We start from the raw sequence: 26,390 nt of genomic DNA, 5'->3' as shown, positions 1-26,390 counted from the left end.
TCTTTTCTTTCTAAATTACCCAGTCTCAGGTATTCCTTCATGGCAATGCAAACGGACTAACACACCCTGCCTTCCTTCCATCTCCCATGCAGTTGAGGCGTCCCACTTCCAACAATCTGAACAACTTCTCTTCTGAAATCAGGCAAGGAACATCTCTTCTCAAAGGCAGCCACCGTGGTGGGTAAATTCCATGCTCTGGAATCCTCAGTGCCCTTGCTGCTCCTGGATTTCCTTCTCTCTCATGGTTCTTGGTTTTGAGGGTTTTTCTTTTTCCATTCTCCTTTCTTTCATGTTCTAAATGTCGGAGTACCCTAGGCTTCACCCTTGCCCTTCTCTGTATTTTCTGCATAAGTGATCTCATGTAGCCTGTGGCTTTAAGGACCATTTCTATGTCATGAGGAATTTATATGTTCATGACTCCCAAATTTATTTTGCCAGGTTCAAACCCTCCAATGAGTTCCAGGATTATTATTTTCAATAGCACGGTTAACAGGACCACAGCATAGCAAGTGTTTTTGTTGTTGTAGAAAACACACCCTGAACAAAACTCTTGATTTCTTCAAATATTTTCTCCTATTGGTAGTGCCCATCCCAATAAATGACACTATCATCATCCAGTTTCTTAAGCCGATATGCTAAAACTGTTGGGATCCTTCCCCTTTCCCAGTGCTAACATCTAGGGCATCAGTAGGTTCCACACTATCTTCTAGGTCAACCCCAAACTTGTCTGTATCCTTCCAGATGCACGATTTGCCTCTTAGACCAAACCATCCCCATGGATTGCTTGAAATCCTGTATTGATCTCCTGTGGTTTCCATTTCCATTGCTGTAGCCAGAATCGTGTTTTTAAAAATATCAACCAGATCATAGACTGTGCACTGCTTAACACTCGTGGCTTTAGAATAAACCCGGTACTCTGGTCCCCATGCCTTATAGTAAGTACTTCATCACAGTCTATTTCTCTAACCTCATATCTTCTCTCTCACTGGTCTCCAGCTCTACTGGACTTATATTTGGACTTCAAATAAATAGGAATTATTCCCCATACAGAATCTTTGCCCTTGCCCCTGCCTGGAACACAGTTTTCCCTTTGTTTTGGCATAAAAAGCTTTTTTGATTGTTGTTATTATATGTAGAGAGAGTTTCTGCAAACAAATATTTTTAATAAGATCAAATATTTAACTACACAAACTGGACAATTTAACTATGCAAACTGGGAGACATGGAGAAAAAGCAAGCCTTCCCAAAATGCTTCTTTTCAGAGGAAGGGCAGGAAGAAGGGCAGGGAGGAGAGGGCCAGCAGGGCGAAGGTTGTTCTGAAATCAACAGCTGTTAGGGTGGGAGGGAGCACAGAGGGAAGATCTGGGGATATGCCGATGAGGGGTGTGGGGGCTGCATGTTTGATAACCTGGTGTCAGGGCCCCACTTTCGAGGTACAGCAAGGATGAGCAAGTGAAAGTAGATACATGGGCTTAAGTCTCCGGAGGTGGGTAGCAGGGCCCAGATTCTTAGGAGCCAAAGGAGCCAGCAGACTGGGTGTCCTGGAGAGTGAAGGAGACCCTACTGCAGCTGCCACAGGAAGGTGTTGTCGCCTCCCAGAAGTCCCAGATGGCGGACGGGGCGGGCTGGACCAGAACGAAAGGCCAAGTATCATCACAAACACTGAGGTTCCAGGGGCCGACGCTCGGCTTCAGAGGCCCTGGCCTGGGCACGAAGGAAGCAACCGCTCCATTTTTGCTCAGGGGCTTGAAAGCAGAGGGCCGGGGCTCCAGGTTCCATCTGCCGCCCTTGCTGTCTAAGACCTCGAACCACAATGGCCCTTCGAACCTGGCGCTTCCCTTGCGACACTGGCTGAGAGCCCTCAGCAGAGTCTTCCGGGTGCAGAAGTCCGGGAGCTCCTGGGCGGCGGGGCGGCTTGCGGGGCGGCCTCGCTGTCCTGGGGATCCCCAGGGGCTCTCCTGACGCTCGGGAGGGGCGATCCTGATGGTCATCGGGCTCCAGGTCCGTCCTGGGTTCCGGGCACGACACAGCCCCCTTTTCATGCAACCCTCCCAGGCGCAGGAGAGGTTTCGCCCCAGGGCGGTCTCCCCGGGCAGGGCGGGGCGCCTCCAGGTCTCGGGGCCCACCCGCCGGAACTTGTGGGGGTCTTGGCTGAGCCGCACGTCGGTGAGGTGGGTGCTGGGCGCCGGGCGCCCCCGCTGGACGTACTGAATATAGCTCTGAGTCGGGGACCTCGGGGACCACGGGCTCTGGTGACCCCGGGGAGACAGCGCGGTCTGGGGCGCGCTGGGTGACCTGCCCATGGGAGCCGCCAGGGCGTCGGGGCCTTGCAGCAGGGGTTCGCCCGCCTTCCAGAAGTTCCTGACATCTGCGGACTTGGCCGGGCTGCAGCGCCCAAGGCTGGGGGACCGTTGGCCTCTGGGCGCTTGGAAGGCACGCGGGGCGTGGTCACGGGACACCCCACAATGGCGCCACGCGCAGGCCACGTGCCCAGACGCCCAGACTGCAGGAAGACACTGGAGGCATAAGCCTCCTTCCAGGTGCAGCCAGCAAGTTTCGCTCTGGAGAGAAGGGCCTAGGAGCTACCACGGTCTGCTGTTCTCTCCTCCTCCCTTCCTCTCCCCCTTCTCTCTGCTCCCTCTCCCCCTCCCTCTCCTCTCAGCTCCTCTTCCACCTCACTCTCCCTCCCCTCCTCCGCTCTCCTTCCTCCTCTTCTTGTGATGTCGTTCATATACCAAATAATTCAGCAAGTTGAAGTGTAGAATTCAGTGGGTTTTATGGTACAGCCACACATGTGCACCCATCAGCACGGTACATGAGAAAAAAATTTCATCACCTCAGGAAGAAGCTCTGTACCCTGTAGCTGTCACCTTCCTATCCACCGGTCTCCCCAGCTGCGACAACCAGGAATGCACTTTCTGTCTCTGTAGATTTCCCTCCTGTGGGCTCTCCTATGACATCACTTAGCATGATGATTTCTAGGTTCATCCTTGCTGGGACCTGCACATCCTTCCTTTTCATGTCCAAAAACCTATTCCATTGCATGGATATAACACATCGGTTTGGCCTTTCATCAGCTGATGGACATTTGGGTTGTCTGAATGTTTGGGATATCATGAAGAATTTTGTCATAGACATTGGTGGGGCAAGATTTTGTGCAGACAAATATTTTCACCTCTATGTAGTATGTAGCTGGGAGTAGAATTTCTGGGTCTGTGGTTAGTCCATGTTTAAGGGGAACCACCAAACTGTTCTCCTCTGCCTCTGTAGGGTGTTGTGTCCTCATCAGTAATGTTGCTCTATTTTATACTTGACATTTAGAAAGAGAATGTATAATAATACCTGCAGAAAACTGCAGATAGACTACTGACAGAAGGACCCTCTCTTTCATTATCATAAAAACAAACATAACTCACTGAAATACTTTTAAGAAAAACAGCTAGTTTTAGTAAACAAGATACATGTTTTATTCTTCTAGAATGGTTATTAATGTTACATCCTGCAATTTACCTTTTAAGGAAATGGTGGTTGTACACCACAACTTATGTTTGAGAACTGACGATGATTTTATGTAGACTCCTGTAATTTTAAGCTTTTATACATTCGTATATAGATTTCTTCCCTTCAGACATTAAAGTAGTTTTTCTTTTTTCCATTTTCTCCTAATATGTGTATATAGAGTAGAATGATTCACTACTGTAGCTACCAGGTGAAAAGATCTGCTTATAAAAACATTATCTGAAGGCTATTGGGCAATTGATTACAGCCATCTCATTTGAAGGTCTGTTCAAGGAGGTGTAAGACAAACTGCTCTGGAAAGCCTCTCAAGAGCATTGCAGAAGGCAACACCTGAGTGGGTCCAATCATAGGGGCAAAAAGTAGAGACTAACAAAATACCAAAGCCAATAATCCACAACAGGTTTTCTTTCGGGATTTGAGAGACAAAGAAGTGAATGGTGAGGACACTGAAAAAAATGTTTAATAAGAAGTCTTCATGAAAGTTCTGTGGTTCAGAAAGGGGCTGATTATCAAAGGCACTGTCAGCCAAGGGGAGCAGCAGGATGACAGCCCCAGGACTTTCCGCTCAGTCAGTCATTCATTTTCATTTCCCCAGATTTCTTAAGAATCCTCCAGTATAAAATTTAAAAACAAATCTCCTATGCTATAACTTTTTTCTTAATAATTCATTTCTTGATAAAGATGACAATAATTTTTATAGCTAAAAAGCCTCTTTAGATGGTATTATCATTGGAGTGGACAGTTAATGCAGTGAGGGGTCTATATTTTTTTTAAATGTATGTTTTCTTAGTATCTACACAGTTTTCCATGTCCTATTTGAAGTACAACCCAATGGGTGCCATTTTGGTTTGTTTTTGGTTAAAGACCCTTCAAAAAATCACATTCTTCCTGCTGGTGAAGTGCAGGCAGCCATAGGTTAGTAGTCAAGTCTAATTATACCTTCAAAGGCAAAGGTGAGTAAAAAGTTATTTTCATAAACATTGAACATGTCTGTTTCTTTTCCTTCTCACACACTAAGAGACAACTGATTTCTTTTGGTTAGATAATATTAGAGATTAAGGTAGAACAGTAGTTTTCAATTAGAGATGACTTTGCTGTACCTGTACCCTCTCACCCCCACCTACCCATCTGAGGACATTGGAGAATGTCTGTAAGTGAGGTCGCCAGTAGCCCTGCTAAACAGCCTACAGCGCTGAAACACACTCCCACAACACAGAGTGACCTGCCCAAAAATGTGAGCACTATGGAGACTGAGAAACCCTGCTTCATACCCTTCTCCTAAAGTTACTAAATTACATAATACTTATGTTATGTTTATCAAAACTAATAAATTAACATTGGTTCCATCTATTAAGTAAACTCCAGACTGTATTTAAATTTCACTGGTTTCTCTTTTAACTCACTTTTCTTTTCTAAGAATTAATCCTCTTTAGTCTCTTGTAGTCTGTGAGACTTGCTCTGTCTTTTCATATGTCCCATGATCTTGATACTTTTGAACAATACTGGACAAAGTATTTTCTAGAAATGCTCAATTTTTTAAAACTTATTTTTAGCACTTTAATTAATTATTATTTACCTGTCAACCAAATTATCCATTCAGATAGCTTAAAGTGCTAAACCACTCTAGAATTCTTATTGAAAAGATACGCCATTTATCCTATTTTATTACCCAGAGAAATCTGGTTTCATGGTTTTCCATTTTTTAAGCTGATTTTCTTTCCCTGAGCACTGCTACCTATACATTAGCTCTTTCTGTCCTCTGTTGCTCTGTTTTGCCTGAGCTCTGAGATCTTTACATTTTCTCATGTTTGTAGAGCTGATAGCTTCATTATTTTCAATAACTTGGTGCTAAATTTTGATCATGGTTTTCTTTCCTTCTGATCTATTTTTTATTCAAGACTATTTGTCAGTAAACTCTCTAAAAACAACTTTGAGATAAATCTTATACCATGTAATTTACACACTTAAAGTGCACAATTCAATCACTTTTAGTGTATTCACAGATATGGGCAACTATCAGCCCAGTAAATTGTAATATTTCATCATTTCAAAAAGAAACCCTGGACCCTATAGTCATGACCTCCTACCTCTCCACCCCATTCTCAGCCCCAGGAACCACTAATCTACACCTTGTCTCTAGATTTCCATATGGTGCACTTTTATATAAATGGAATTATATAATATGCATTGTTTTGTGACTGGTTTCTTTCATTTAGTATGCTATTTTTAAGGTTATCTGTGTTACAGCATGTACTTCATTCCTTTTGATATGCGAAATATGCTTCAATTCATGGTTATATCATATTTTGTTTATCCTTTTGTCAGCTGATAGACATTTGGGCTATTATGAACAATGATATTCTAAATATTCATGTATGAAATTTTGTAGATAAATGTTTTTATTTATGTTTGAATTATACAGAGTAGTAAAACTTCTGGGTCATTTGATAACTATATTTAATCACTGAAGAAACTGCCAGACTGTTTTCCATACTGGGGATACCATTTACATTCCCACCACATGTATGAGACTTCCAGTTTCTCCACATTCTCACCAATGCTGATTATTATCTGACTGTTTGATTCTAGCAATTCTAGTTTGTGTGAAGTGGTATCTCATTGTGGTTTTGATTTGCATTTTGCTAATGACTAATGATGTGGAACATCTTTTCATGTGTTTACTGGCCATTGGCATCCCTTCCTTGGAGAAATGTCTAGTCAGATTCTTTATTCATTTTTAATGGAGTTATTTGTCTTTTTATTTTTGAGGTTTAAATGTTCATTAAATATTCTGCTTACAAGTTTCTTATGAGATACGCGGGATTGCAAATACTTTTTCCTGTTCTGTGGATTGTCTGGTCATTTTCTTTAAAGCAAAAATGTGTTTTTTTATTTTAATAAAATCCAATTTAAAATTTTTGGTCATGAGATAGGTAGGTAGATAGATAGATAGATAGATAAATAGAAAAAGAGATAGATATAATTACTTATTTGGGAGGGCTTGTCTTGGAGGTTATGAAGTCAGTGTTAGATAAGAAGTACCGATATTCAGTTATTTCTGAGCTCCTTTATCTACCATATTTATCAAAAAAAAAAAGTATGTCTGAGAACCAAAGCAGGGGTACATTATGACTATGACTTGTGTGTTCCTTAAAAATGTAATAAAATTATGTTTATGAGTGTGTTGATGTGCGTGTGTGTGTTGTGTGTGTGTGTGTGTATATATATATATATCTCCACTCTGTCCTCATAGGTCGTTTACTGTTTAGACGAGAAACTTCAGAAATCTATCTGAACTCCTGTCTATCTAGGAGATGAACCTATGTATCTATCCCAACTCCTCTCTTTATTTTAAGGGATCTGGTAAGAAAATTCCAACTGGTTCTGCAGCTAGGAATAAATATGCTTATTGTTCTAAAGTTTGTCATAAAACATCCGACAACTTTTTATTTGTTCACTCTGAGATTTTTCTAGATTTTACTGTGATATTGACTCCTGTGTGTTCTCCTATATGCCCATGCATGAATGCACATTTGTAACAATTCATCCTATTCTTTTTCTCTCATCTGGGAATTCCATAAAATATCTGATCCACTTATGATCCCATGTCATTTTCCAATACTGCTATCGATATACTATTTCCTTAAATTTCTCACACTTCATTTTAAGAGTATTATAGTCAATATGAGTTCAGTTTGTGTGTCCTTTTAAAATATTTTAGCTTCTATATTGTAATTGGTTACAGTATTACAATAATTTTATAGGCCAGTAATTCTCAAACTTGCTTATGTGGCACCACAGTCACCTGGAGGAATTTCTAAACAAACTATTGAGACTCACGCCTACTAGGTCTGGGTTGGTCCCAACAACCTTCATTTCTAACATCTTTCCAGGTAATGCCATGATGCCTACCTGGGAACCAAACAATGAGAACCACTGCTATAGGATTGTCTATCTTCTGGTTACGATCTGAAATTTGTGGGAACTGAACAAATTTAATTTAGATCTTAAAGGAACAGAATATCATTTGACATCTACGTTATATTTAATATCGTTTTCCTTATTTGGAAAAAAAAGTGAAGATTTTTGAGGACCATTTCACAATATTTCATGTTCATTCAAATCAACCGGCGGTGGTAAGATGCCAATATTGATTCAGTAGGTCTGACATGTGGCCCCAAATTCTGCATTTCTAGCAGCTCAAAAGGTGACAAAGTACCAGCAATTTTGGTCATAACCTGGGTGTAAGTCAAAAATGCAGGACCTCAGGCACCGAGACTAATTAAATCAGCTGCTGCATTTTACTAAGATTCCCAGGTGGTTCACATGCATTTTAAAGTTTAGGATGCACAGGTCTAGAAACAAAATTGCACGTTAGAATGACGTGCCCCGTGCCCTGCTATTCTCATTTAAATAATCTTTAGAGCTCTCCAGTGGATGTGATTGTCAGCCTGGTAGAGAAGCACTGGGCTAGCTGGCCTGGCATGTGCGCACAGCCTGTGCGCACAGCCTTTTGCAGACTCTAACATGCCATTTAGCCCGCACTGGTTGAGTCCATATGTCCAGTGTGCAATTGCTTCCTTCCATTCTCCCCCATGTTCCCCTTTCTACGAGTCGGCTCTCTCAGAGAATTATGCTCCTTTTGGAAAAGACCACACCTTTCATCAAGAAAATAACATCTGTCTGCTTTTCTACTAGATAAGGTGATTAAATCTCAAAAATGTAATATAACTCAAAGTGAAGCTCCTATTACCAGACCATAAAGCCAGCACTGAAGAACACAGTAGGTGGTGTATGTGTTGGCAGTCAAATGCTTATTGACAGAATATTTCCTGTAGTGTGGAATCATTCAGCTTTCACCCTTCATAAATAAACTCTGCTTCCGTAAGAAAATTTTCTTTTAGACTTACACTTCTGGTGAGTGTTTGAGAGAATAATTTCATGTTATTGCATTCTTTCTGGATGGAGCTCCTACAACGTCTCCAATGTTTTGTTATATACATATGAGACAAAATGTGTAGTTGCTCCAGTCCTGTTCAGATATAATTCTATAATCAAAACTTTAAGGCCATAAAATGAAAATAGAGGTGACATTTTTATGCTGCACTATTTCCTCTCGAAAATGAAAGTTTTAAGGGCAAAGATTATGTCTCTTGAGTGCTGCTGTATACAATAACTTTCCTGCCATGGATGCTCAACACTTGTTAAATGAGAAATTCACCCCAAGGTTCTGTAAGTTAGGATTTTGATCAACTCACTGAAAATGAATACAGATGACAGAGTGGATAGCCGCACAGGCTCTGCCTGGAAAGCAAGGATCGACATGCACAGCTGACTGAGCTGCATCTAGTTATGTTCTTGTAACTCTCCCAGATCCATAATTCAAAGTCTCACAGCTTGCATAAGATTTATCAGACAGGAAACAGTAATTACAAAGACATAATGAAAGAGTGATTTCCAGGGAAAGCTCTTTGGTGTACTGGATGACACAGTAGGAAACATATTTTTGTAGCTTTTAAGAAGGATGAACGCCACAGGTAACTGGCATGATGGCGTGTTCTCTTTGGCAACCAGATCTTCTTTTATTAGGACATTTCAGGTAGTCTTGGATTCAAATGAAATTGGAAAGTTATTCTAAAATGTATTAAAAATAATGAAAATCAAGAAAGATTAACCCTTACAAAGCAAGCATGTTTCTTGTTGTTCCGGCTTTTAATAAGCATCCTCATGAATGACTCATTCGATTTGAAAACAATCCTACCATTCAGAACGCAGCATGGTGTCTTCCTGGACCACATCTAAGTATTACATCAATAAAGTCGCTCTCTACTGAAAAGATGATGGAAATTAACAGATTAGATCATGTAAAAATGTGAAGGTTCAAGAATCTGTGCCAGGTAGTGTTTTGTCATTATCAGGTTAATGATGACAAAGACAAAAGAATAAATACATGCAAAACTTTATGAGTTTATGGTTATGTCTAAATGTAACTAAATAGGTGACTGAATATGGAGGTATCGGCTATGCTGATTCAGTTTACAAGTCATCCTGAATGCCTACATACTTAATTTTGTATTCTTTACTGAAAACAATTCATTCAGCAATTTCAGGCCAGTGTTATTTGTTAGGAAACATCAACCTTTGTTGACCAGAACAAATGCATTAGGAAAAATAATTCCATTTAACACATAACTTCATGCAATCACTTTTCTTTTTTTCCAAGCTCATCAGAATACTAGTTTGATCACCATACTAGTTTGATTAGCAGATAAATTATTTGAATCACGTTTGCAGGTTAACTTTTGTTATTTCAACAGAGAAAGAAGCATGTTTATATATTTATGTAAAAAAGAGAGGCATTTTTATACATTTTGGAAGATATGTAGTGAAAGTGTCTGACTCCTAATTCAAAATAAAAATGATAAAATATAGCTATAACTTAGAATTACAGTATTTGTAAAATCTATTTGACTTCGAATTATTACTGGAAAGTACATTAAGTAAAAAAATAGTATACTGAGTTTCAACCAAACTCCTACAATATGTTTTGAGTGAATTAAAATGTGTCTTACAACAAATACATTTTATGAAAATCTACCAGGAAGTATACATTAATATATTCTAAACAGTAATTTGTTGATAAATTACATCTTGAAATCAAACTTTAAAAAATTGATTTTGTTCAAAAAATAATTATCTCAAAAATTATTGAGCACTTTGAATGAAATCTTGATCTCTGAGCAGAGTTACGTGGTACTCCTACACTAGGCCATACTTAATGCAGATATGCCCCTGCTGAATCATCTTTACATGTTTCTGAAGAACAAGATTGATCCTTGGATTGTTTTAATTAATTCACTGGACTATTAATACTTTAACAAAAATATTTGCATGTAAATTATAAGTAAATATCAACTTTTTGTTTTTTCTTTCTTGTATTATCCTTGAGTGTTTTCTCCTTTATACTATCCTTAAGTCAACCTCAAAATTGACTCAGAAACCTCGAGATTTGGTGACGAAGTTACCCTAGCACAATCAAATAAGCCAGAGAGCTCTCATTCTTTTTCCATTTTCTGAAACATTGCATATATCAAAATTTGAATCATATTTGAAAAATATATAGAGGCTTAGTCATATTTTTATTCCTCATAAATAAATTCTAATAATGTATACCTTTCTAGACTCCTGTTTTTTAATAATTTCAAATTTAATAAAAGTAAGCAGATTACAGCATTTAGCATGATCTTAAAGTTCATAATTGTGATATATTTTTCATTCTCTAATAATTTATGGTTTGTCTATTTATAATGTTGAAAAATATTATTTTAAAAGTGTTATCTAAAGCTTTGCATTTGATTTTGATCTTTTATATTTTACATATTGTGGCATTTTTGTTTTCTCTAACTTTATATTTGCTTAATTGCTTTTCTAACTTTCTAAATTGAATTGTGAACCTGTCTTCCTATACTCTAATGATATGAGCAATTTTTTTTTTTTTTTTTTTTTTTTTTTTTGAGACGGAGTCTAGCTTTGTCGCCCAGGCTGGAGTGCAGTGGCGCGGTCTCCACTCACTGCAAGCTCCGCCCCCTGGGTTCACGCCATTCTCCTGCCTCAGCCTCCTGTGCAGCTGGGACTACAGGCGCCCGCCCCCCGCCCCCTTTTTTTTTTTTTTTTTTTTTTTTTTTGTATTTTCAGTAGAGACGGGGTTTCACAGTGTTAGCCAGGATGGTCTCGATCTCCTGACCTCGTGATCCGCCCATCTCGGCCTCCCAAAGTGCTGGGATTACAGGCATGAGCCACTGCGCCCGGCCTGATATGAGCACTTTAATCTACACTTTTTAATACATGTCTGTATCAGTATGTTAAAAATATACTGTAATACATGTTTTGTTTCTCAGGGTCAATCACATTTCTTGTTCTCTTAAGAATGATTGGCATAACCTGAGGAACAAAGTGAGACTCAAGTCTCTCTAAAAACTAAAAATCCAAAAATTAGCGAGGTACAGGAGCATGTGCCTGTAGTCCCAGCAACTTAGGAGGCTGAGGCAGGAGGACTCACTGAGCCTGGGATTTCGAGGCTGCAGTGAGTTATAATCATGCCACTGCACTGCAACTGAGGTGACAGAGTAAGATCCTGTTTAAAACAAACAAACAAAAAAGACTTTAAACTTTAAAAAATGGGTTATTTTTCTTTTTATTTTAGCTGTCTCATTTTTATTGAGTTCTAATTTTATTGTATTGTTGGCAGAAACATGTTCTATAATTTTGTTTCCTTTTTTGTTGAGAACTTAATCTGTAGTTTTCATGTGGTGAGTTTTTGGTAAATACTGTTTATTTGCATAAAAAATGTATTACCCCTCAAATTCGGATTGCCAATAGTGTCATTCAAATGCTCTCTCACAAAATTTTTTCTTGTTTTAAATGTATTTAAGTTAAATGTAATGTTGGGTAGAGTTCTCATATGCACTCTCTCTATATGTAATTTCTCCGTTTATTAACATCTTGCAAGAGTGCAGTACATTCGTGACAACTGATGAACCAATACTGATAAATTATTAACTGATGCTCATAGTATTCACCAGGGTTCATACTTTCTGTTGTACAAGGATGGGTTTTTTCAAATATATAATGTTGTATATCAACCATTTAAAAATCATACAGATAATTTCACTGCTCTAAAGTCTCCCTATGCTCCACTTATTCTTCATCTCTCCCTGCCCCTAGACCCTGGCAACCACTAATCTTTTTACTCTCTATAGTTTTGCTTTTTTAGTTGAAATCAAACAGAGTGTAGCCTTTTCAAACTGGCTTCCTTCACACAGCACTATGCATTTGGGGTTCCTCCATGTGTTCCATGGGTTAATTGCTCACTTCTTTTTAACAATAAATAATATTACATTTTATGGGTGTGCTACACTTTGCTTACTCACCTACTGAAGGATACCTTCGTTGCTTCCAATTTTTAGCAATTATGAATAAAGCAACTATAAACATTTATTCACAGGTTTTCACATGGACACATCTGTTTTCAACTCATTTGTATAAATACCTAAGAGTATGGTTGCTGAATGGTAAGACTGTTTCTAAAGGACCTGCGTCATCTGCACTCCTACACCCATGATGAGGGATCCTGCTGCTCACCATCCTCACCAATATTTGGTGGTATTCATGTTTTGGATTTTATCCAATCTAATAGGCATATAGTGGCACTTCATTGTTTCAATTTGCCAATTCCTAATTAAATATGACTTGAGAATCCTTTCATGTGCTTGTGATCTGTGTACCTTTGATCTGTGTATGGTCTTTAGTATGTGCTCAGAACTTTTGCTCAATTTTAAATTAGACTTTTAAGCGTTTTTTTAATATTTTATATTTGCACAGATTTTCTTCCACTCTGTGACTTGCCTTTTCATTCTCTTAACAGTTTTTCACAGAGTAGTTTTTAATTTGAATAAAATCAAACTTTTTTCTTTCAGAGATTATTATTGCTTGTATTGTATCTTATTATTATTGTGTTGTATCTTAAAAGTCAGCATCATACCTACTGGTCACCTACAATTTCCCCTATGTTATCTACTAGAAGTTTTACAATATTGTGCCTTACTTTTAGTTCTATGATTCAATTTGTTTTTAATTTTTGTAATTTACTTTTTGTAAATTTGTTAATTTTGAGACTGTTAATTTTTCTTTTAGAAATTTTTGTGTTAGATTCACTTTCTTGGAAGTGGATGCCAGTTGTTCCAGCATCACTTGTTGAAATGACTGTCCTGAGTTGCCTTTGCTGCTTAATGATAAATTTACTCTATTTGTATGTATCTATATCTGAGCTTTCTATTCTGATTCACTGATTTCTTTGCACATTTTATTGATAATATATTTGTATTTATTTGCAATATACTTATACTTTCATTTTTAATAAAAATTATACTTCTCCTCACCTTGTTCTTAAGTATACTTTTCCTTGTCCAAGGTGAATCTTAAATTTAAACATTACTTCACCAGAAAAATAAATTTTAAGCAAACCAACATTTCTAGTGCTTTTTCCAGAATAAAGCTAATACTTTACCATCCACCTTACATTTTATTGTCAAGTATTTTCTTTCTTTATAATTGAAAACCAAAAATTATGCATCATGTTACTTATGCAGTCAATTCTTAATTGTACTTACAGTTTTTACTATTTAATAGTTCATTGCTTATTTCAGTTCATTCCAATCTGGGTTTACTTTTCTGTTTTCTTAGATAAATCCTTGTCTCCTTATTTTAGCAAGCATATGTATGTGTGTAATGAATTTTCTGTTTGTTATCTAAAAATGCTTTTATTATACTTGTTCTATTCAAAGATAATTTATGCAGTCATAAATTCATAAAACAGCATTCTCTCTCTTGAACACAAACTTTTTCCTCCGGCCAAGCGTAGTGGCTCACACCTGTAATCCCAACACTGTGGGAGGCCTAAGCAAGTGGATCACCTGAGGTCAGGACTTCGAGACCAGCCTGCCCAACATGGTGAAACCTTGTCTCTACTAAAAATAAAAATAGCTTGGTGTGGTGACATATACCTATAGTACCAGCTACTCATGAGGCTGAGGCAGAAGAGAGTTGCTTGAACCCAAGAAGCAGAGGCTGCAGTGAGCCTAGATCATGCCGTTGCACTCCAGCCTGGGCAAGAATCAGACTCTGTCTCCAAAAAAAAAAAAAAAAAACGCTCCATTTCTTCTGCTACTACTCTCTTGAGAAGTATTCTATCAGTCTAATTCAGGGGTCAGCAAACTTTGTGTAAAAGTCTCTGGAATTGCTGGGTTCTTGGTCTGGCTGACCTCAAGAATGAAGCTGCGGACACTCGCGGTGAGCGTTACAGTTCTTAAAGATAGTGCGGCCGAAGTTTATTCCTTCAGATATTCAAGTGTATCCGGAGTTTCTTGCTTCAAGCGTGTTCGTGGTCTCGTTAGCTTCAGAAGTTAAAATGCAGACCTCCGTGGTGAATGTTACGGCTCCTAATCATCTCCCTACAAACCCAAAAAATCCCCAGCATCAAGACTTACTTAGAAAAGGGAAAACACAAACTTATTCTTATTTTGGAAAGACACCCCCCCGCCCCCCCCTTTAAAACTGCTGCTGCCACAAGTGGCCTGCTTTTATTGCCTTATTTGGCCCCACCTACATCCTGCTGATTGGTCCATTTTACAGACAGCTGATTGGTCCATTTTACAGAGTGCTGATTGGTCCATTTTACAGAGTGCTGATTGGTCCGTTTTGACAGAGTGCTGATTGGTGGGTTTACAAAGCTTTAGCTAGACACAGAGCGCTGATTGGAGTATTTACAATCCTTTAGCTAGACAGAAAAGCTCTCTAAGTCCCCCTGGGACTGGGAAGTCCAGCTAGCAACACCTCTCATAAAGACATAAACAGTAAATATTTTAGGTTTTGCAGGTCTAATGGTTTCTTCCCCAACTACCCAAATCTGCCTTTGCAGCACAAAAACAGCCAGCCAATAAAATCTTGTTCACAAAAACAGGCATCAGATTGCTGAGCCCATTCAATTGATTTTTTTTTTTTTTTTTTTTTTGGTACTCAATGTGCCTTTTGTCACTGATTTTTAAGATTTTCACTTTGTAATCCTAGCACTTTGGGAGGCCAAGGTGGGTGGATCACGAGGTTAGGAGATGGAGACCATCCTGGCTAACACGGTGAAACCCGGTCTCTACTAAAAATACAAAAAATTAGCCGGGCCTAGTGGCAGGCACCTGTAGTCCCAGCTACTCAGGAGGCTGAGGCAGAAGAACGGTGTGAACCCAAGGCGGAGCTTGTAGTGAGCAGAGATTGCGCCATTGCACTCTAGCCGCCTGGAGGCAGAGTGAGACTCCATCTCAAAAAAAAAAGATTTTCACTTTGTATATCAAGTTAGATACATTGTATTTGTGAGAGGGGGCCTGTGGACCAATAAAAACTAATTGGGATGAGAATGATACAGATAAAAAAAAGTGACCAACAACGATGGCCCAGAAACGGTGATGACATTAAGGAGAGCTGAGTGAGTGACAATGAGCAGACTTGTTGAGGGCCAGCTGTCACTTGGAATTAGGTGAATCGAATTGGATGAGAGTTGACAATTGTCTGGAACTGGAAACCTAATTTCTCTCCCAATAGCATGATTTTACCCAAGACCTAAGAATATATATGGTGGCTTGGGAGGGTGGAGGGGCATGCTAGATAAAATGACTGAGTTTAAATCAGAAATGACTGGAGAAAAAATAAAACTAAGATTGGCTAAGATCACATTTTCTGACACGACACATGTGAGGAATTTAAAAGTAATATCAGAAAACCAATAGAAAAGAAAATAGTTAAAAATGCCCATACCACTCTTTATAGCTTAATAATGCAAGTTGCTTCTGATCAGAGGTATACTTTTTCAGATGGTCATATGTGTTTGAATATGTACTCTAGCTCATAAAATATATCTTGTTTTCAAACATATACCTCTGCTCTAGATATCCTTAATTTATTTGTTCTATAGAATTAAATAGAGGCAATATGGTATATTTGTAAACATCACTAATTTTAGAGTCCTAAGTGTTATGCTTGAACTCTCACCCAGCAATTATTTAGAATATCATTCATTCTTTCATTCAGAAATGAATTTTGTGAACAAATGCAAATTGTGATCCAAACTTAGTTATTGGTGATGCCTACAATGATGCATTAGAGAACACACTGCCTTCCTGGGTATTAATTATCATGAGAGAGCAAAACAAGGAAATTAGAAATTACATGGGAGAAAAATTGATGACTTTAAAGGGAACAATCAAATTGCTATGGAAACACATGCGATAATATCGCCTCTAAGTAGTTCAGAGATTTCTTCAAGGAAATGACAATTAAGGTGGTTCTGAATTATTATCAAAATTTTAAAGAGAGGGGAGAGAATATTTAGTGAGGTTATTTGAGTTATTCAAATGAAACTATTCCAATGAGATCATGACCAATGTGATGACTAATTTTATGTGTCAATTTGGCTGGGACACAGTGCCCAGCTCTGTGGTCAAAGATTCTTCTGGATGTTTCTCTGAAGGTGCTTTTGGATGAGATTAACATTTAAGTTGGTAGACTTTGAGTAAAGAAAACTGCCCTCTACAATATGGGTGGGCCTTAACCAATCAGGTGAAGGCCTGAACAGAACAAAAGATTGACATACTCCAGTAATGGAAATGTTGCCATCAGATTGCCTTTTGCTTTGAGCTCCAATATGAGCTCTTCCTCAGTCTCTAACTGGCTGGCCCATCCTGAAGATTCTGCACTTGCCACCCGCCATAATCACATGAAACAATTCTGTAAATGTATTTCTATACATTTACACATACTACTGGTACTGTTTCTCTGGAGAACTCTCACTGATACAACCAAATAAACTGTGCAGGTAATGGTGGGGATGGTGCTAAGTGACTAGACTTAAGAGATAAGATAACCCCTACGACACACAATTTACCCATGTCATTAACTTTCACATGTACCTCTTGAACCTAAAATAAAAGTTGGAAAGAAGAAAAAAAGATAAGCTTAACCTTATAGTAGATTGCACAGGATGGAGGACGAGATAAGAGATGAAACAGTCAAAGAGAAGGCTTACATTCTTGGCTTGGGTCAGTTGGATAAGTTATAATTTTTTTTTTTTTTTTTTTTTTTACTTAAATAGGGGACATACAAAATAGTGAAAGCTGGCCGGGCGTGCTGGCTCATGCCTGTAATCCGAGCACTTTGGGAAGCCGAGGTGGGCGGATAATGAGGTCAGGAGATCAAGACCATCCTGGCCAATACGGTGAAACCCCGTCTCTACTAAAAATACAAAAAAGTTAGCCAGGCATGGTGGTGCACGCCTGGAGTCCCAGCTACTTGGGAGGCTGAGGCAGGAGAATCACTTGAACCCAGGAGGCGGAGACTGCAGTGAGCCAAGATCATGGCACTGCACTGCAGCTTGGTGATAGAGGGAGATGAAAGGAAAAAAGAAAAGAGGGAAGGGGAGGGGAGGGGAGGGGAGGGGAGGGGAGGGAGAGAGAGAAAGAAAAGAAAAGAAAGAAAGGAAGCTGAAAGTATCAAGGAAGGAATAAGTTTTGCTTCAGGATTCTGTTTATGTCAGCAATGAGACCAAGATGTTTGGAATTTGATTCAATGTTCCAAGCATGAAAGAATTCTGAGACATGGTCAGAGATTTCAGAGTCAAATGGTATCTCCTGTCATTATTTCATGTTGTAAGAGTCACATTTTTAAACTCAGATTTTATAATTAAGTGGGGATAACACCAATCTTAAATGGTATCTGCATTAAATTTTCCAGTTTGCACATGGCTTTGATATTCACTGTAGGGCCAAACGAAAACATTGAAGAGAAAGCACTTGTTAAACTGCAAATGCCACTGAGTGAAAGTTTTACCTTCATAAAATGGAACTTTCTTAAGCTATAAGAAAGTTATGATATGATTCCTTTAAAAAAAAAACCAACAACATAGCAATGATAAACAGACAATGTTATCAGTCTAATGGATTTTGAACCTTGCTGGATGGGACAAGGAGAGGGCCATTGATAATAAAATCCATGCCAGGCAATAGGCTGTGTTCTGATTGGCACAGAAGGCTGTCTAAGAAAGATCTGAGAAGGGCAATGGTTTTAGTGATCTGCTTCTGAGGTCCACCTACTGACTGGAATGCATGGAATTTACATTATATTCAAAACCAGTAAAGATCAAAGAAGTAAGAACTTATTCAAAGCCAATTCTTAAGGAAATACCACACATTTGCAAATTGATATTTGGAAGTGGAATTGCCCAAATTAATGCATGATTCAACAGCAGGAGATGCAGTATTTAGGCATCTGAGTACACAGTTTAATACATTATTTCATGAAATATTAATATTATGACATTAATTTAAATTGATTTAGATACACAAACTGTAATAGGGGCAAAAAATTAAATGTTATTACCAAGTCATCACACATTGCTCTACACGGAGCTGCTGCCAGGAAAAGCACATATTAAAATCTAATTTCACATCTTCATTAATGAACTGAGTCAGTGAGAGATTAATGAAATCCTGAGAAAATAATAAATCAGTAAACACATTTAATGATCAGGGATACATAGTACAAAAGGTCTTTTATGATTAAGATACAAAACAAGGCAACCTGTAAAGGTACACAGAGTGCATTAAGTAAAAAAAAAAATTACAAAAAACAAAAGAAGCAAAACAAAAAGCAACTACAGTTCCCATACCATTTCTGAACAAGATACAAATCATATTGAAAGCATATGACCTCATAGCTTGTTATGCTTGAGCATGTATTTGCTTTTCTCAAGCCCTGACTCCCAATGTCCTTATTGTCTATTTTCTCTGAGAAATAAATCTTATCCTAAATTTTCAGCCACCTAATGGAATCTTTCTCGAAACGGATAGAACAAATATGAACTGCTTCTACCTCCCAACTGGTTTGGGTTATTTACCTTAAGTGGAGACATTTTTGCTTACTAAACAGGAACTGTTTCAGTTTAAAGTAGATTGCATCTAGTTACTTTCTATAGAGAGGAAATTTTCAATTCCTCAGCGTCCCCTGCTTCCTACCGCCCCATACACACAGGCACACATTCAGCAGGATTAAGTTACCACTAATTGGTTAGGTACAAGAAAAGTAATAAGGTTAAAATTTATAGACATATATTCTGAAAAACATGCTATATAAATCTTAGAAAAAAACTAATGTGTCTCTTTCCTGAATTTTTTAAAAATTATTTTATTTATTTTTTTTTCTCTATTACTCAATTGCCCAGGGCTCCCCATGAGTTCTATTCTCATAGTCACAGCCTGAGAACCAGGGCAGATGTTACAATACTCTTTTTCTCCTACTGTATCTTATACTATTTTTTCCCTTCTCACTGGCTAGCATGCTCAGGGTCCATGTTTTATTCATTTTAAAAATTATAGGGCCCAAGAGGAGTTCCAACAGAACAACACAGTGACTGTGGCAGATCATGACCAGACTGCTTCATCAGGTAAGACCAGATCCATCCCACCTCACTGGGTGGGGCCTCCCTGAGGTAATTTCATCAACTCCAGCCAGGAGTTTATGAACAGAGGCTGGAACGGAGCCCCGGGAGGGAAGGGTAGCTGTGGTTTCTGTGGATCAGTGGACTTAGTCTTTCCTTCCTGCTGGCTATGAAGAGTCTGGGCAGTCTAGATGACAGGGATTCCCCGCATTGTAGCACACCTGCACTGCCAAGGGGCAGCCAGCCTCCTTCTTTAAGTGGGCCCCTGATCCCTTGCCTCCTGACTATGTAAGACCTCCAAACAGGGGTTGCCAGACACATCATACAGGAGAGTTCCAGCTGGCATCATGTCAGTGCGCCTCTGGGATGGAGCTCCAGGAGGAAGGAGCAGGCAACCATCTTCACCATTCTGCAGCCTCTACTGGTGATACCTCCAGGTGTAGGAGAGACCCAAGTGAACAGGCTCTGGAGTGGATCCACAGCAAACCAGAGAAGCCCTACAGAAGAGGGGCCTGATTGTTAAAAGAAAAACAAACAGAAAGCAGCAACAATAACCTCATCAACAAAAAAGACCTGAGAAAAAACCTCATCCAAAAGTCAGCAGACTCAAAGATCAAAGGTAGATAAATCCACAAAGATGATAAAGAATCAACACAAAAATGCTGAAAACTCAAAAACCCAGAGTGTCTCTTGTCCTCCAAATGATTGCAGCACCTCTCCAGCAAGGGCAGAAACTGAACTGAGACTGAGATGGATGAACTGACAACAGCAGACTTCTAAAGGTGGGTAATAACAAACTTTGCTGAGCTAAAGCAGCATGTTCTAACCCAGTGCAAAAAAGCTAAGAACCATGATAAATCAATACAGGAACTGGTAACCAGAATAATCAGTGTAGAGCGAAATATAAACGATCTGATGGAGCCAAAAAACACAAGAACTTCACAATGCAACCACAAGTATCAATACCCAAATAGACCTAGCAGAGGAAAGAATGTCAGAGTTCGAAGAGTATCATGCTGAAATAAGGCAGGCAGACAAGATTAGATTTAAAAAGAAAGAAAAGAAACAAACAAAACCTCTGAAAACTATGGGATCGCATAGAAAGATCAAACCTGTAACTGACTGGAGTACCTAAAAGAGACGGTGAGAATGGAACCAAGTTGGAAAACACACTTCAGGATATAAGGCAGGACAACTTCTCCAACCTAGCAAGACAGGTCAACATTCAAATTCAGAACACACAGAGAATCTCAATCAGATATTCCTTTAGAAGGAAGATCAACCCCATGACACCTAGTCATCAGATTCTCCAAGGTAAAAATGAAGGAAATAAGGCTAAGAGCAGCTACAGAGAAATGCCAGGTCAGCTACAAAGGGAAGTTCATTAGATAAACAGTGAACCTCTCAGCAGAAATCCTAGCATCCCAGAGAGATTGGGGGCCAATATTCAACATTCTTAAAGAAAAGAATTTCCAATTCAAAATTTCATATCCAGCCAAACTAAGCTTCATATGCAAAGCAGAAATAAAATCCTTTTCAGACAGGCAAATGCAGAGAGAATTTGTCATCACCAGGCCTCCTTGTAAGAACTCCCAAAGGAATCACTAAATATGGGAAGGAAAAACCATTACCAGACACTACAAAGACACACTGAAGTACACAGACCAACGACACTATTAATCAACTACATCAACAAATCTGCAAAATAACCAGCTAGCATCATGATGACAGGATCAAATTCACACACAACAATGTTAACTTTAAATGCTAATAAGCTAAACACCCCAATTAAAATACACAGAATGGCAAACTGGATAAAGACTCAAGACCCATCAGTATGCTGTATTCAAGAGAGCCATCTCACGTGCAAACACAGACAGGCTAAAAATAAAGAGATAGAGGAAACTTTACCAAGCAAATGGAAAATAGAAAAAAAAACAGTGGCTGCAATCCTAGTTTCTGACAAAACAGACTACAAACCAACAGAGATCAAAAAAGACAAAGAAGAGCATTATCTAATCATGAAGGGTTCATTTCAACAGGAAGGGCTAACTATCCTAAGTATATTTATACCAAATACAGGAACACCCAGATTCATAAACAAATTCTTAGAGACCTGTAAAGAGACATAGACTCACACACACAATAATAGTGGGAGATTTTAACAACTCACTGTCAAAGAATTAGACAGATCATTGAGACAGAAAATTAACAAAGATATTCAGGACTTGAATTCAGCTCTGGATCAAGTGGACCTGATAGATAACTGCAGAACTTTCCACCTAACAAGAGAATATACATTATTCTCATTTCCACATGGCATTTACTCTAAAATTGATCACATAATTGGAAGCATAACACTCTTCAGCAAATTCAAGAGGTATTACACTACCTGACTTCAAACTATAATACAAGGCTACAATAACCAAAATAGCCTGGTACAAAAACAGACACACAGACCAATGGAATAGAATAGATAACTCAGCAATAAGACCATGCATTTACAACCATCTGATCTTTGACAAACCTGACAAAAATAAGCAATGAGAAAAGGATTTCCTATGAATAAATGGTGCTGGGAAAACCAGCTAGCTATATGCAGAAAATTGAAACTAGACTACTTTCTTACACCTTATATAAAAATTAACTCAAGATGGAATAAAGACTTAAATGTAAAACCCAAAACTATAAAAACCCTATAAAATATCTGGGCAATATCATTCAGGACATAGGCACAGGTGAAGACTTCATGATGAAAATGTCAAAAGCAATTGCAACAAAAGCAAAAATTAACAAGTGGAATCTGATTAAACTAAAGAGCTTCTCCACAGCAAAAGAAATTATCATCAGAGTGATCAGACAACCTACAGAATGGGAGAAAATATTTGCAATTTATCCATCTGACAAATGTTTAATATCAAAAATCTATAAGGAACATAAACAAATTTATAAGAAAAAAACAAATAACCCCATTAAAAAGTGGGCAAAGGACATGAACAGACACTTATCAAGATGTGTCCAAGAAACATGAAGAAAAGCTCAACATCACTGATCATTAGAGAAATGCAAATCAAAACCACAACAACATTCCATCTCTCACTAGTCAGAATGGAGATTATTAAAAAGTCAAGAAATAATAGATGAATGTTTTTACATTGTTGGTGGGAATGTAATTTATTTCAACTATTGTGAAAGACAGTGTAGCAATTCCTCAAAGATCAAGAACTAGAAATACCATTTGACCTAGCAATCCCATTACTGGATATAAACCCAAAGGAATATAAATATTTCTGTTATAAAGATAAAAGCACATATATGTTCATTGTAGCACTATACACAATAGCAAAGACATGGAATGAACCTAGGTGCCCATCAATGGTGGACTGGATAAAGAAATTGTGGTACATATATTCCCTGGAATACTATGCAGCCAAAACAAGGAATGAGATGATGTCCTTTGCAGTGAGATGGATGGAGCTGGAAGCCATTATCTTCACCAAAGTAATGCAGGAGTAAAAAACCAAACACCACATGTTCTCACTTATGAGTGGTAGCTGAACAGTGAGAACACAAAAACACAGGGAGGTGAACAACACACAATGAGTCCTGTCAGGGGGCAGGGGAAAGAAGAGCATCAAGAAAAATAGCAAATACATGCTTAGCTTAATACCTGGGTGATGGGTTGATTGGTACAGCAAACTACTGTCACAGGTCCCCACTTCATCAGCTGGAAACCACTGTGGCAGTGGCGCCTTCTGCCTGAGTATTGCTTATGCCTCCTGGGTCCATTCCACCTACTTGGCCTGACAGGCTGTGCTTGGCTTGAACTACTGGCCCAGATCTCACCCCTGCCAAGGATAAGCCATGTGCGGAGTAGTGAGGGGTGTGTGAGTAACTGAGCATGGGGTGCCGCCACTGCACAAAGCCAGGCACACTGGCTGCCGCAGTGGGGCAGGCAGTTCCAGATGCTGGCACACAGGCTAGCTCCATGTAAGGCTGCAGGTGGACCAGATGTACTGCACGTAGCATCTGCTGTGGGCACCCACATCTGGACGAGGAGAATGCAGTGGCTCCCAGAGACTTGGAGACATCAGGAACTGTAAAACCCCAAAGAGAATGCAAAAGCCCTGGCTCAGGGAGCCTCTAGGTCTGGGCTCTTGAAAGGGCTGCAACTCTTCTCTCCTTGTCGCCCACAATGTGGCAAGTGTTGGGGGCTTGTTTCAGCCCTGTTCTGTTACAGCTCCTTTAGTCCTGCCCTTTGGTTGGTCCTGAGTTCTTGTCCCACATCCAGGAAGAATGAGGTACACAGACAACTGAAGGGTGAACATGGCAGAGAAGAGCTTCACTGAGCAGCATAATTATGAGGAGACCTGCAGCGGTTTGCTTCCTTCTGCAGGCAGGTGGTCTCAAAGTTTCTGCAGCCCTCAGCAAAGAGGAGACCCAGGGTAGGTAAATCCTATTGCAGGCAGGTCAGTCTGTCATCTCTACAACCCCCAGCAGAGAGGAAACCCAGAGTGGGTAGCTCCTATCTGCAAGCAGGTTGTCCTGTTGTCTACAGGATTCTGGCTCAGTCCAGATTTTTATGGGATTCAGAGGGGATCAAGTGCATGCTGATTGGTCCATGGGTGGCCACAGGTGGGCCCAGAAAAAAACACCATAAGTTCTCACTTCAGTCTGCAGAACTGACAGCCCAGCCTCCAGGCTGCCTACAGGCCATTCCTGCTTTAAAGGTTTGGGCTTCACTGGTTACCTGCCTCTTTTCACCCAGGACCCTGTTTGCCTTCTGCCGCCATCAAGCTGCTGTCCATGGTGCCCAGGCTCTTGGTGCTGAGAGGTGCCTTCAGGCTCACGCCAAGCTGACCTCAGCCCCACCTCAGCCTCCCTCCTATGCTTGTCAATGCCCAAAGTCCAGAGGGGGACAGAGGGAGCAGGGGTCTGTCATGTCAGCACTGTCCCGAGAGTGTGCACGCCTGGGCAGATCATGAAGGTACCTGTGCTAGGCCTCAACTTTGCTCCAAAATCAGACTAGGCACCGGAGCAGGGAGAGGTCAGGCAGCAGGAGCGGGCACTTCTGAGCCTGTGGGACAGGAGGACTTCCCGGGTCTCCAAGAGTGCAGAGATTCCCGGTTGCAGCCACAGCTAGACAGCTGCTGCTGCATCTGGGAGGCTGGGTCTCCCAACTCACCAATTCAGAAAGGGGATCAGCTGCCACCTGTTCTCTGCTCCCTCTGGCTCCATGGAGAACATAGCCCATGGCACGCATCCTCCACTGCAGCCAGCATCATGACAGTGGCTACTCCAGCTAGGCCACCACTGCCATGACCACCATGGCACATGTTTACCTATGTAACAAACCTGTACAACCTGCAGAGACCCTCCTGCTGTTAAAGCTTGAAACTTACATTTGTTTTATCTGAGTTCCTTCCTCAGGAAATGACCTTCAGGCCTCTCCTAAAAAGTATCAAAGAACTGAAACCAGATCACCACACCAGATGCCAGAGCCCTCACTCACCATGGTTGCTTGCTTGCCCCTCCAGAGTTTCTATTTCCTTACACGTTGTTACATTTCTTGCCTGATACACAAACCTCTAGCTTTAGTTGGTCAAGGAGATGAATTTGAGACTTGAACTCCCATCTCCTTGGCTGCAGCACCCAATTAAAGCCTTCTTCCTTGGCAATACTCGACTTCTCAGTGATTAGCTTTCTGTGTGGCAGGCAGCAGGACCTAGACAGAACCTCCTGTGTTTTGATAACATGATTAAGGTGTCCCTTTAAATCATGTATCTTACATCATTTCATCAATTTTTCAGGCAGCTTCCTCCGTTTCAACACTGGCTCATTGTTGAAACTCCCAGATAACAAATAATCAAGGCATGCAGATTTCATTAAAAAACATATACATTTTTATAATAGCGATCTAGACATATTTTTATTAGAAATTTGTACCACTGTGTACTTGTGGTTAATAAACACTAACTGTTTGGGAAAGCTCATAGAGTTCTTGGGTGTATGTTCTGAGTTTTTAACACATAGCATGACATTACAGGCAGTATCAGAGCATTTTTTGAAATGACCTCTCAACCCCTACTAAAATGTTCATAAAGGATAATGTACAAATTGAAAACAGACAAATGATTACAAAGTGAAAACAACATGTGATTATCATCTTAGTAGAGAAAACATACCAGCTCTTCTGCAGATTTACAGTGATGATCATTACCCTGGCCCTCCACAATGTGAGCATCATTCTGAGTCCTATCACATTAATAATTGTTCTTTTATATTTCTACATAAATGAAATCATACACCATGTACTCATTTCTGTCCACTTTATTTTGCTTAATATTATGTTTGTACCTTTCATTTGTGGCATTTCATATAGCAATAATCCGTTCCTTTTAAATACTGTATACAATTTTGTTGAATGAATATGCCACGGCTTATTTAAATATTTTATTGGTGATGGCTTTTAGATTATCTTCACTTGGGACTATTAGAACTAAAGGAGCTGAGTATTTCTGTATGTATCTCTTGAAATACACATATATGGTGTTTTTTAAAAAAAAATGTAGACAAATAAGTGAAATTGCTGTGTTATAGTCAACTTTGATTAATAATGCCAAATGATTTTTCTCAGTGATTTTATATCAATTTATACAGTCACCAGCAATATATGGGCTTTCAGTTGCTTCCTATTATTGGCCTATTTGGTACTGTCGATCTTTTTGACATTTTGATGCATATAAAGTGACATTAAGTTATGGTTTTCATTTGTATTTTTAAGAGTTTTAGTAAGCATGAGGATACTGGGCATTGACCATTTGTATGTTATTTT

At 39.4% G+C, this 26,390-nt stretch overlaps 1 protein-coding gene across 1 annotated transcript; it reads right to left on the bottom strand.

Moving 5' to 3' along the window:
• Positions 1–1,146: 1,146 nt before the first annotated feature.
• On the bottom strand, positions 1,147–24,809 carry POM121L12 (POM121 transmembrane nucleoporin like 12). The gene is made up of 2 exons (XM_050784837.1): positions 24,741–24,809; positions 1,147–2,516 (listed from the first exon to the last, which is right to left on the bottom strand). Exons 1-2 carry the CDS (start codon positions 24,807–24,809, stop codon positions 1,509–1,511), a joined length of 1,077 nt encoding a protein of 358 aa, XP_050640794.1. The 3' UTR covers positions 1,147–1,508.
• Between the last annotated feature and the right edge of the window lie 1,581 nt (positions 24,810–26,390).

Source organism: Macaca thibetana, chromosome 3 (assembly GCF_024542745.1).
Source record: "Macaca thibetana thibetana isolate TM-01 chromosome 3, ASM2454274v1, whole genome shotgun sequence".
In the NCBI taxonomy this organism is placed as follows: Eukaryota; Metazoa; Chordata; class Mammalia; order Primates; family Cercopithecidae; genus Macaca; species Macaca thibetana.
Note: the sequence above shows the minus strand (reverse complement) of the source record. Positions and strands in the feature narration are given on the sequence as shown.